General features: G+C 39.4%; 1 protein-coding gene across 2 annotated transcripts in view; it reads right to left on the minus strand.

Annotated features, from left to right (window-relative positions):
* Positions 1–12,976, minus strand: part of OXR1 (oxidation resistance 1) — a 447,309-nt gene that overhangs the window by 394,324 nt on the left and 40,009 nt on the right. For both annotated transcript variants that reach the window (XM_074943952.1, XM_074943951.1), the window contains exon 2: positions 2,064–2,139. In XM_074943952.1, the coding sequence (XP_074800053.1) occupies positions 2,064–2,080 (17 nt within the window). In that variant the 5' untranslated portion in view covers positions 2,081–2,139. The remainder of the gene's footprint in view (positions 1–2,063; positions 2,140–12,976) is intronic.

Genomic DNA, 12,976 nt, shown 5'->3' on the forward strand with positions numbered 1-12,976 from the left:
TACTGAAAACACTTATGACAGTTTAGTATTTAAAGGCATGGGATCTGCTCTTAATTAAACTGAAGTGAAGGGGAATTCACATCTTTGTTAAAAATGACAGTACCTGTTGTCAATGAGGCTTGTGATAAAGCATCTTGGAAATATTTTCCTTCCTCAGAAGCTGCATATTCGAAAAAATTATTCTGATAGAACAACTGCTTTTTTCAACTTCATTATTCACTCAGGATTAGTTCAAATAGATAGGATTCACTGAATACAAACCTTGCACATAAAACACAGCAGTAGGTAGAAATAAGAGTTCAGCTACAATATACTTGGTAGCTTTTTACAATTTGATGATGAGAGAGCTTAGGCTTTAAATCGAAGTGCTGTGATTTTGTTAAAAATAACTCTTCAGTATCATAATTAGCACCACAATACTAGAACTCATTCAGATTTCATTTTAGAGGAAAACAAACCTTTAATTTCCTTTTCCCGTAAGTTAACTGTTTTATGTAACACAACATTTCCTTGCAAACAGTATTTTTCCATAAGCAGACTATTAAATATGAAGACTGAAATTTTCAAAAAAGTACCCACTGATTTTTTGGGGGGCGGGGGGTCAACCTGGGAGGCTGGCAGGTTCAGCACCTTGAGTATTCTAAACTGAGCACCCAAAATTTGGGAATCCAGAATTAATGGCCACTTTTGAAAATTTGGACCTAAATACATTACAGTTGTCTAGATTTGAACAGGGGGATCACTATCTATTGAAAATAACACAATCTGATGACACCATTTACCCTTTTTATCTATCTAGTCAAAGGCATTTCCTTGCTCTATACATAAGAATCTACAGTATGCCAGGAAGGCCTACTCCAGTGGTTCTCAAACTTTTGGTGACCCCTTTCACATAGCGAGCCTCTGAGTGTGACCCCCCCTTATAAATTAAAAACACGTTTTTATATATTTAACACCATTATAAATGCTGGAGGCAAAGTGGGGTTTATGGTGGAGACTGACAGCTCACGACCCCCCCACGTAATAACCTTGCAACCCGCTGAAGGGTCCCGACCCTCAGTTTGAGAACCGTTGGTCTACTCTGTCTCTTTCTTTCCAGAATATAGTGAACCATTTAGCTATTGTATATGATGCACAGCTGTTTGAGGTAGGGAATAATACAACACACAGTAAACAGATGTTACATAATAGCTGCATGTCGCAGATGGACAGTGAGAACTTCTTGTACCCAAGGTCTGACAATACCTCACACCATTCTTGGCATGTACTTGACCTCATCATATACACCACAGAAGAGTTTGGCTTTCAAAAAGGAATCTGTGTCAGGACTTTTCATTTACATAATATTTAAGATACAATCTGCGAGTAAACAGAATAAAATTCTAAGGCCACTGGACGGCTGAAATGGATGAAACCTGTTGTTGGCCTTTTGTTGTAAAACTCTGAAGAAATAAAGACATAGTAGAAAAATAAAATGCTTTGAAACATGTGGTTTACAGATTAAATTATGTTACTGATAAATCAAATATCAATCCCAGCCCAACTGTAGCATAATTCATGGCATAAATATTACATTTAGTAGAATCATTTCATCTGGCACAAGCTTTAACTTCCCACAACCCAGAAAGACAATCAGAGAGAAATGGAAATCCTCAAAATTGCAGCTTTAGAAGCCCATTACTATGGACCCAGCAATGGTATATTTTCACTCATGAAAATGGGATATGTATAACTCCATTTTGGGTATTTTCAGCATCTCTCCTTCTGAATGCTCGATGCACTCTGATACCAATATAATGTTCTATTTGATAAGCAAGAGGTGTCACATAGTGCTTCCGGGTAGCAATAATATAATTCTGTTTATATATTGCTCCTTGCATGAAAAAGAACTAAGGGATTATACAGTAGGGGAAAAGAAAAACAGACAAAACAACAACAGTAATGTATCCTGTTTATGTACCTTGCATAATATTATATTTACCACAAATAAAGCTTTATAGTATGGTCACATTCACTATACATTTTTTGAATGATGAAAAACATAAGAGAATACAGAAACTGACCTTTTAGTGCCAAACATAATGGTGGATGGTTTGCTTCACATTTATGAGAGTTCGGCACTAGACTGTTCTAGTTGATCTGGTCAAAAAAAGAAAAGAGAGACATTTTCAGACTAAGACATTTAGGAGATGGATGTAAATGTCCTGAAGAATGTCTTTACTATTAAACATCTTTCACCATAACTCATAAGAGACCATTCAGAAGTGTTACAGAAATAAGCAAATATGTGCAACCAAATATATGCTGATGTAGATCCGAAACCTGAGATTTTTAGCCAATCTTCCCCAAGGCAAAGCAGCCATTGATATCAATGACTGCTTCCTTAATTAGACCTTACTTAAGCAAACTGAGTAGGGACTTCAAGGATTGATCTCTAAACAATAAAAGACAAAACCTTTTTTATAAAAACTGAAAATGCTGAAAAATGACATTCATGGTACTAAAATAGTCCCACCCCTCAAGTTTGTAGTTCATGGCAAAAAGACACAGCCTACAAAAGAGTTATACTTTAGGTTTGGTTGATTTTTCTATGTAAAAGAAAGCAATGAAAAGATGCTCAGCAATAAGCAATCTTAATACAAATGCTTTTGTTCATCAGAAAAAAATGGTGATTAAATTATTTTTGACTGATGGGAAGGTTTTAGCTATAAACTCCATCCTAATTTCAAAGAATGCTTGAGGGAATTTCACATTAGTACAATCAACTCCAAGTCACTCCAGGTAAAATGTCTTGTTCTCTCCAACTGAGGAAGCAGTGATTGTTAAAACTGTATGTTTCATTGTGCTGGGTATGGGCAGTGGCATGTTTGTCTCAATTTATGCAGTGCTCTTGCAGCATATCTGGTTTTGTCAGCATGGCTACCCCACTTTTAAAGCCGCAAAGGGGAAGATGGAGGGGATCTTTCCCCACTTTCTCATGCTTGTTTTCTCACAGAATCAGCAGACCGCACCTGGACAAGCGGCACAAATGTAATCAACCTGTGCAATTTCTCTGCCTGTGCAATCACTCTCCCTGCCACTGAGTGGAGTCAGGGTGCCTGGAGTTCTGGACTGAGATTTTTAAAAAACACATGACTGAAGTTAAGCTCCTTGTCTGGGAATTTCAAAGGAGTTGGTGACCAGCTCTTGTTGAAGATCAATGGGTGTCGTGCACCTGACTATATTTTAGGCACTTTAGAAAATCATATGCCTAATTCCTTATTTAGTTACCTAAATAAAAGTGCCCTGGTATTCATAGTTACTTGGCACTTCTGAAAATTAGACCACTTAGGCTCCTAATTCCCTATTCAGCCACCTGCCTTTAGATATGCATTAAAATAAAATTTTAAAAAAATTGGCCTGGGATTTTTTTCATTCTTAAATAGTACCAGAGTGAGCAGGACTCATGAGCCTTAGGTAAAATTTTCAAAAGTGCCTAAATCATTTAGGAGCCTAAGTTTTACTGAAAGTCAATGGAATCTTAGGTACTTTTGAAAGAGCAGTTATGTGTATTTATTAGATTGTGAACTCTTTATGGCAGGGCCTAGGGCTGTCTTTGAGTTTGCAGAGCACTTAAACACAACAGGGCCCCAATCCTATTCTGGAGCCTCTGGGATATACATAATAATGCTATAAATGATGTGGTATTGTCATTTCTCAGGAAGAGGATAGGCTACTTGGGGAAGCTGCATAAGCTTAAACCTGCTGAGTACCTGAGGCATTCTCCCCTGGAGGGTGAGAAATTAGTGCAAATTCAAAGAGGGTAGGACACTGCCTCTCAAATAGCACCTACCCCATCTTTGCAAGCAACATTCCCTCTGTGCTCCTCTTTCCTGGCAGCACAGCTTCCTCCTTTTTTGGAAACTACTACTTCTTATGTAAATATAGTTTATCACAAGAGGCATAGAAGAAAAAAAAAACAACCACATTTTGATAATTTTTTCCAAGTTTTAACCAAACTGCCCAATGAGGATATAGAGGGGTAGAATATTGAGGGGTAAGCCTTTTCCTCTTCTTCCAGTTGTCTACTCAGAGTAGCACTGATTTAATTAAATGTGTTATTTTTACATCAATATAGTGCAAAAGGCTGAAGCTCTTATTTCCATTAAAACCAGATTTATTTTGAGTTAGCTTAACTCACTTTAAGAACAGGTTTAAGTTAAATCAAAATAAGCTTCCACACAGGGAGTTGGCCCAGAGTGAGACTCCTTTTCATTAAGAGAGGGTTTCACTATAGAGGCGACTGTGCCCAGAGGGTGGCAGAAAATAAAACATTTAGACAGGAATACAGAGAATGACAACGAGAATAAAGGAACAAGAAGTGCATGGAGGACGATGACTTGAATTTGCTGACATAACTAAAGCAGGGTGGATTAATGAGACCATATGAGTGCTGATCACTGACACATACAGGTTTTTTAAAAAGAATGGGGCTCAGACTCAGGGTTAAGCCCAAACCCCACTTTCATCTACACACAAATCTTTCTGACTTGGGCTCGGACCTACGACCGTACAGGGGCGTATGGTCTGATCCCAAATCAAGCTGGAACCCAGGGTTTGAGCCCCACTGCTTCGCAGGATAGATACAACTCCCCCATCCCCCCGCCTCCGACAGGACTGGCTGGCAGGGCAACCTTGCCCCATTCATCCCTCCATTCCAACCAGCTCCCCTGTGGATGACTCCACCACCCTATGCCAGCGCCAAGTGCACAGCAAACAGGGAAAGGAGAACGAGGGCCAGGAGACATGCAATGGTAGATGGTTTCTGTCATGTACAGGGCTTCACTGTGTGCACTTGTTCATTCATTTAAAAAAATATATATTTTTTAAGATTCTGTTGTTACAGGTGTACTGGTGTGGTAATTGCAGCTGGCCTGCCTGCCAATGGGTGAATATTGTTCTTTTCAAATACATGTTTATAAATAAAGCTTTTTATTTCATCAACAAAGTTTATTGTGTCACTGCATCAAATTATATTCAATGTGTATTTAAAATAACAGAGTAAACAAATGATCGGGGACAATTAGGAATTAGTATGCAAACACTATTCTTCAATACATATAGCTTCTTCGGCTATCCTTCAATGCGAGGATGATGTCTGCCAAGGGGGTTCATTGCTGAGTTTTAAGTGGCTGAGGAGCCCAATTCTTGCCCTGCAGTGTCAGGTGTCTTTGGCGGGTCAGAAAATGCCACCAAAATGTTCAACAGTGCATCATGGAAGCTCTGCCCATTTCCTGACACAGGAGTAAAAGCACAAGCAAGAGGTTTTCAAAAGTTCCCTCTGCCATGTTACTGGCTCCAGTAGCTGGGTGCACACAAACAGAAAAGACTGATGGCGTTGCATTGGTGGGCTGTTTTAATTTCCTGTAATGTGCAGAGTGCAGAGTCAAGTTTTCCCACAATGCAACAGGAGGGTGCTAGAGAGCCTGGGATATGGCTGGTTTGACTCAGGTCTGCATGCTGCAGCGTGTACTCCAGAGGCCCAGATTCGAGACCATGTTAGGAAATTCTTAACATAGGGTTTACAATCAGGTAGATGCTCAAGCCCTGGGTTCTCTAACCCAGAGTCAGCTGAGTCGAGTCCCCTAAACCTGGGGTTACATTGCAGTATAGACATACCCTCATATTAATGTCTTTTAAAAAATGAGAATGAGTTGATAGGGATGAGACAATGAATAAAATGTACTTGCACTTCAAGCTAGTTTTTGACACAGTGCTGCATTAAAAGACTGATGTGGCATATATGGTTAAGTATCATGCTTATGGTGAAATTCAGAAGTGGATGAAAGCCTGACTTAGCAACTGATTATATACTCATATTATCTCTAGAAACAGGCTGGTTAGAAAGGAAGCAATAAGTGGAGTGTCAAAGGGACTAGAATAAAGCCCAGTTTCATTCATATTTCCCAACAATTGTCCAGTGGAGTCAATATCATGCTAGGTACACAATTAAATTATTATTATATTTAGCTTACAGTCCTCATCCCATTGTTTCATTAACAATACAAAATGGCCCTCCTCATAAGTACCTTACCCATGCAAATATGTAAAGTGTATAAAATGTGAATAAAAATACACACAACATATAAAATAAAATTACTTATTTATAAATCCTACCACCAAATTTACTTATATTTGCAATGAAATTACTCTCCCTCTCACATAAAAAAAGTTTTACCTTGGCAAGCGGGGTTTCTTAGAGATATTCTGGTGACTCTACAGTAATGGTTCTTTACATAATTAAGCAACTAAACCATGTGAAAATTAACACACCAATAAAATTAAGTACTTTGCAAATGGAGACAAAGGAAATACAATAATAAAAGGTAAATTCTGATTTACGTGAACTATGACTAAATACATCAACAGAAATTGTCATACTTTGAAATAAACCAGGAGAAATACCATCTGTTGTTGTTCCAAAGGTCAGTCCTGTAGTAAGAATGAATAAATAATTCACCTTCTTAGCATAAATAACTAGACCTGCCAAGATTATGGCCACGGGGAAGTATACACGTTCATTCTAATTTTTTTTTTGTAATTTTTGCCTTCTATTATCAAGAACTATTTTTGCCACAGAGCTCCTTTGCTATCTGAAATAGAAATACTATAGGACTCTCTTTGTAAGTTATTTATATTTGATGCATTTGATTTTGGTGAACATTTCATCTGTCAACAGTCCTTTACAGCAGCTACTTTTAACAGTTTCCAAGGATCTAACATTGCTTATTAGGATTATGTTTGTAAGCCAATTAATTTAAACCTTCTTACACTGTAATTGTCTTTTATTAATTTGTTACATGATCTTCATTTTAACATACAGTTCACTATGGCAGCTTCATTCTGTCCCCTGCAAGACACAATTGGGCTTCCTAGAGTATTCATTCTGAGACAGACAAACATTCATAGATTTCAAGAAGGGACCACTGTGATCATCTAATCTGACCTCCTGTATAACACAGGCCATAGAACTTCCCCAAAATAACTCCTAGAACTTTAGAAACAAAATATTGATTTTAAAATTGTAAGTGATGGAGAATACATCACAACCGTTGGTAATTTGTACAAATGGTTAATTACCCTCACTTAAAACTTTACACCATACTTCCAGTCTGAATTTGTCTAGCTTCAACTTCCAGCCATTAGATTGTGTTATACCTTCCTCTGCTAGACTAAAGAGCCTATTAAATATTTATTCCCCTTCTGCCAAAAATCAAGACGGACTTGTAGGGACAGAAGGCATGAAATCAGGACGTGTAAGAACAGTGCGTACGGTTTCTTAAAGATGAAGAAACTGATGTTACTTTGGACAGACAGTCTGATATCTCAGGGTATAAGAAGGAAAGCGAGGATGTTAAAGCCTAGAGAAGCTTTAATAGACTGTTTACAGGCTCAACTCAATCCGTTCAGAAGAAGATCCTGAAAGTCAGATATTGTTCAATTATCATAAAAAAGGAACCAACAGGTCATTTGGCAATTTTTATTGGTTGTCCCTCAAGCAAATATAGCTTAATGAAATCAAAGTATAGAAAGCAGAGCTTCACACCGGCAGAACTAATTGTAAGTTGCTTAAGCTCCCCAATGCCAGATTTCTATGCACCTCCTCTGCTAATGCTACAGATGAAATATGCCTCGCAGTTGTAGAGGAGTGCAGAAGTTGAAAATAATTCGATAGGAAACAACAGGAGAGATGAAACACCACATGGCCCCATTCAGGAAAAGGCAGATCACATGCTACTTTCTCTTTACCCCTCCTGAGCTGCAGTCAGATATTTACTGGAGCACCTGAACACTGCACTTCAGTATTAGAGTTCTTTCTCCTCCCTGGCTAAGAGTCAGCTAAAACTGATGAACTAAAATCCAGGAACTAGATAACAGAATGACTGATGTAGAACAGAGGTTCTAGACAGCAAATAAGCCTAGGAGGTTGAAGAAACAGAAGGTAATTTCGGTGTGGACTGATTAGAGTGGAGCAACACAAGTATTAGAAAAAAAGAAAAGGAGTACTTGTGGCACCTTAGCGACTAACAAATTTATTTGAGCATAAACTTTCGTAAGCTACAGCTCACTTCATCGGATGCATCCAATGAAGTGAGCTGTAGCTCACGAAAGCTTATGCTCAAATAAATTTATTAGTCTCTAAGGTGCCACAAGTACTCCTTTTCTTTTTGAGATTACAGACTAACACGGCTGCTACTCTGAAACAAGTATTAGAAAGGCCCAAGAGGAGAAAATTTTAGTATGCAAGGTAGGAGAGGTCAAGCACAGAAGCAGATGCATTAGCTATTATGACAAGGCAAGTGTTGGATTTTTGAAGTGTTTCTATCCACAGAAACTTCAGAAAACAGCCAATAGCAGACTCATCTAAGATCAAGTTGTTATGTTTCATGTTTTCTGGTTTTAACCAAACAAAATGATACCTACATGTATTTTAGCCATTCTAGTAATTACCCCATATCTATAATTATTTAGTGATTCTAGTAATTACCCCATATCTATAATTATTCCAAAACTGTCACACATTGTACAATGGCATAATTCAACTTTTTTCCAAATGTCATTTTTTCTATTAAGAGTCCAAATGTCATAATTTCTATTAAAATTCAGTCATTTCCACAAGACCTATTTTGTAATAGTCAAAAGGAGATAATAAATGAATGGGAGTTATATTAATTCCATAAAATATGAAGAATATCCAGGTTTAGTCATTAGCCTTCTGAAGCAGCTGGCCCAGTATACTGTAATGCAAAATTTCCTGACTACATTACAAAATGTCTTTTTGCAGAGATTTCCCTTTTTAATAGCCTTCCCTTTGTTATTAACTAGCTTGTCTAGCCACTTACCCTTTTAAAAATATATTTAATGGTGTAAAGGATCTAATTTGTAGTCTCTAGCTGTTGTTCCATTGACATTTATTTAATGATGGGATCATTTGTTTACTCTGTCTCATCTTCTGGAGGATTCAGGAATACTTAATAAAAATGCTGGAGTAAAATGTTCATAGTATCTTATCTTTAAGGGGGCAATATAGCTATATTAGGATTGGTGTCTGCCATTTTTTCCAAAAGTGGCCATGTCTAAGAGTGGGAACCTACTAAACAGCACAATCTTCATCTACAGACTGAATTAGCACCATGTGCAGCCTATGGCAGCCAAGACTTAAGCTAGAACCCTGGGGGTCTATGGACAATACAGTGTATCACAGTTTCAGGGTAACTGTTTCCATGGTCCCTCGAGTGCACCCACTTAAGGTTTCAGGCTCCCAGCTGTCACTGGTTTCAGAGTGGTAGCTGTGTTAGTCTGTATCAGCAAAAAGAATGAGGAGTACTTGTGGCACAGAAGTGGGCTTTAGCCCATGAAAGCTTATGCTCAAATACATTTGTTAGTCTCTAAGGTCCCACAAGTCCTCCTTGTTCTTCCAGCTGTCACTGTCACTTACCCTTCTCATCAGGTGTTATAAGGCTTCACAGCCCCCTGCCATACACTAATATCTCCAGCAAGCCAGTATGGCTTAAGGCCAGCCCCTGTGAACTGCTCTCTCTCTGGGGGCTATGAACAGTATATTGCCAACAGTTACAAGTTACCACACAGAGTACATTATTTTAAGGACAAAAGCATTACAGAGCAATCATATAAAAACCAAAAACTTTCTACACACTTACTCAAACATACCAGAAATTGTGCATCAGACTTATGTGGCCTAGAAGGCCAAAGTCATTCCAACACTTCAGGACTGGGGCCTCTCCTTGGACAAAATGTCATGTCCATTTTCTCACTCAAAATAAAGGCCACTAGTATGTTTAAACTCCCCATGTATATATCCTCAAGTTCTTTTTTTGCCTCTTGGTCTCTGCAAAACCCAGTTTGAGTAATCATATGCAAACCACCCAACAGGGTGGTATCTCTCTGAGCTGTTTACTATCTTAGTAACTCACTTTAACCTCTGTTTTTCATACCTGAAGGTGCTATGGTAACCCACCCTGTAGAACAGAATGCAATCATACATTAAAACATTCATAAGTGTAATACAATTGCCTTGAAAAAAACTGCATGGGGTTCCAACATCTGTTGCAAAGTGATCCTCCTCCCTTGGCCAAGTCAGTTGGAAATCTGACACGCTTCTCCAGGTTAGAAGTCACACTTCGTACATCTTTTAGCGTCTTGGAAAGATCAATAGACAACAGATTTGACTATTGTCACTTTGGCGGCTAGTAATACAGTATATCAGCAAATCTCTTCAGAAGATAAGGGTTTTGCAGAACTTACAAGAAAATATTTGGGGTCTGACCCATAGACAACTGAGGTCAACAGATGTCTTTCAACTGACTTAAATGAGCTTTGGATAAGGCCCAAGAAGTATAATTGCCTGGCTTAAGGCCTGTGAGGTGCTGAGCTCCTCATGTGGTCATTCCCAGCCCCTACTTTAGTAACTACTACCTTCTTGGTCCCCATCAGGGACCTCCACAGCTTCAAAAAAAAAAATCACAAGCCTCTCCAGCTCAAGCTAAAGGACCAGGTCTGTAGCTCAGTTTTAACAGATTCATATCCTATGGTGATCAGACAGAGGTAGATATGTAATATATACTGTACAGCAGGTTACAGTAGGATTGAGGATTAAATGGAATACTAATCAGTAAGCTTCACTCCTGCACCCACTAGAGTCAATAGAATTTTTGCCATTAACTTCAAAGAAAATCAAATCAGACACTAAGAAACATACAGAGGGAACCTTAACTAGCAAAAGTGCAGTGAAAATACTGTGATCACCAGGAGAAATAATGAGGAAACTATAAATGCATTAGAAAATTGAGTTCTTGTTGAGAAGAAAGAAGTCTTCAAAGACGAGTTAGATGATTCAGGCTTGTTGGGGAGAGACAGAATCAAACCCAGGCTGGCTTATTAAAATGAGATGACTTTTAAAGACAGTGCACTACACTGAATAACCTATATTTCTTATTCACTAACTGTAACAGAGATTTGTGAATAACTGCAACTGATTTATGTGTTGTGACTTTTTAATCTTCCTCCTCTGGAATTTTCTATGTTGAAGCCAGTTAATGGACTCATCTCACAGATGTTCATTCAAAGATTTAAGTTTGGATTTTAATATAAAGAAAATATAATAGTGAAGTTACTTAGCATGTGTGCATTTAACTTCAGTACAGCTATCTATCAGCAAAAGTTCAAAGGGCCAGATGCATTTTCAATAATATAAAACAAAACAAAGAAATCTTAGGTCCTACTCTATATAGCTGGTTTATCTAAAATTTCTTTTGGAAAGCTCTCTCTTACTGCTAATTCATGTCAAAAAGTATTCCATCACACCTACATCACAACATATTTGAAAAATGCACTACGATCCACCTTAACTAAATGAAACCATCCATATGGACCTGCATAACCTTACTGCATATTATTCTTGATGAAGATTTATTACAGCTTTCCATGAATTTCTGTAAACCATCATACTTCCAGGTCCCACAAGCAGGGAAGGTACATTTATCTCCATTGTTGTCGATTGTTTTCTACTGTATAGATCAGTGGTTCTCAACCAAGGGTCCACGAGCCCTTTCACGGGGGCCGCAGAGCCCCGTGTCTGAAAGTCACTGCCCCAAGCCCCAGCGCTGAAGCTGGGAGCAGCGCGGGGCTGAAGCTGGGAGACGCAGCACCCCCCCCCAAGCCAGAAGCAGTGTGGGGCTGAAGCCGGGAGCCTCAGTGCCCCCTCCCACGCTGAAGCTGGGAGCCGTACTGGGAGTCCCCCCCGACCCGTACACAGCCCCTAGCTACCCCACTACCTGCCTTCAGCCCCTAGCTACCCCACTACCTGCACCCTGAGTAGTTTTCAAACTTTTTGAACTGAGTCCCCCCTTTCAGTTATATTTTTTGGTTGCATCCCCCTACAGCTCAGACAGGCTGGGTGGCCGCCTGAGTGAATCAGGGGGTGGAGGTGGCGCTCCCTCCCTGGACCCTGCCGGGCAGAGCTGGCTCAAGCCCCGTCAGCCCTTGCCTCCCAAAATAGAAGTAAAACTATGCCTATGTCCAAGGGTGTCCCCCCCAGTCCAGAGCCCTGCACTCACTCCTCCTCCTCTCCCCCCAGCCAGGCCTTGGCATATTTATAGCATGTTGAGAGGGGCCTCAGCAAGAAAAAGGCTGAGAACCCCTGGTATAGGTACCCATTTGTCCTCCTTAAAAGAGGACAGTCATTCTGGCATATTTGTCCTTTGTCCTCCTCATGTATCAAGAATGATGCTTAAAATTACCTCTTTTTGGCACTTTGGATTTTGTAATTTAGAAAATGATTAATAAAATCTTTAAAATAAAAACATATGCAATCCCTCCCCAAAGCCCTCTCACTCTCACTGAGGGGTAGGGCTCTGGGTTATTCTATGAATACTCTTCCACTCTGTACTCCCGGGGGAATTCTGTGCCAAAACAATTAAAAATTCTGCACATAATATGTTAAAATTCTACAAAATTTTGTATATTTTATCAAAATAAATCATCACTCCAGTTTCAATTGTTTTGGTAATTTATTTCAAAGTATCTGTCAGCAACTATGTCTGTAACAATACAGACCAAAAAAAAAGATTCGGGAAATTTTTTTTGACAAATAGATTCCTTACTAGGCATATTAATACAGAACTTCCATTTAAACTACAATACAGAAATGTATTTCCTGCACCCCTCAGAAGCAGGGCAAAGGCTTGAGGGAGTCTGGGGTAATGGAGGAGCTGAGGAGGGGAGAAGCCTGGGAGTGAACCTGCAGGGTTGTTGGGTATGGGTGGGAGAAGTATGGAACAGGGTTTTCAGGGGGGATTGTTAAGGAGTAGGGGAGCCTCCCCCATGCAGACCATCTAGCCTCTCCCATTCAGTCAGACACATCTACCCCATCCCCCTGTGTCCCTGCATCCCCCTGCCTCCCTGTCCCTGCACCCCC

This window comes from Natator depressus, chromosome 2, assembly GCF_965152275.1.
Source record: "Natator depressus isolate rNatDep1 chromosome 2, rNatDep2.hap1, whole genome shotgun sequence".
Lineage (NCBI taxonomy): Eukaryota > Metazoa > Chordata > Testudines > Cheloniidae > Natator > Natator depressus.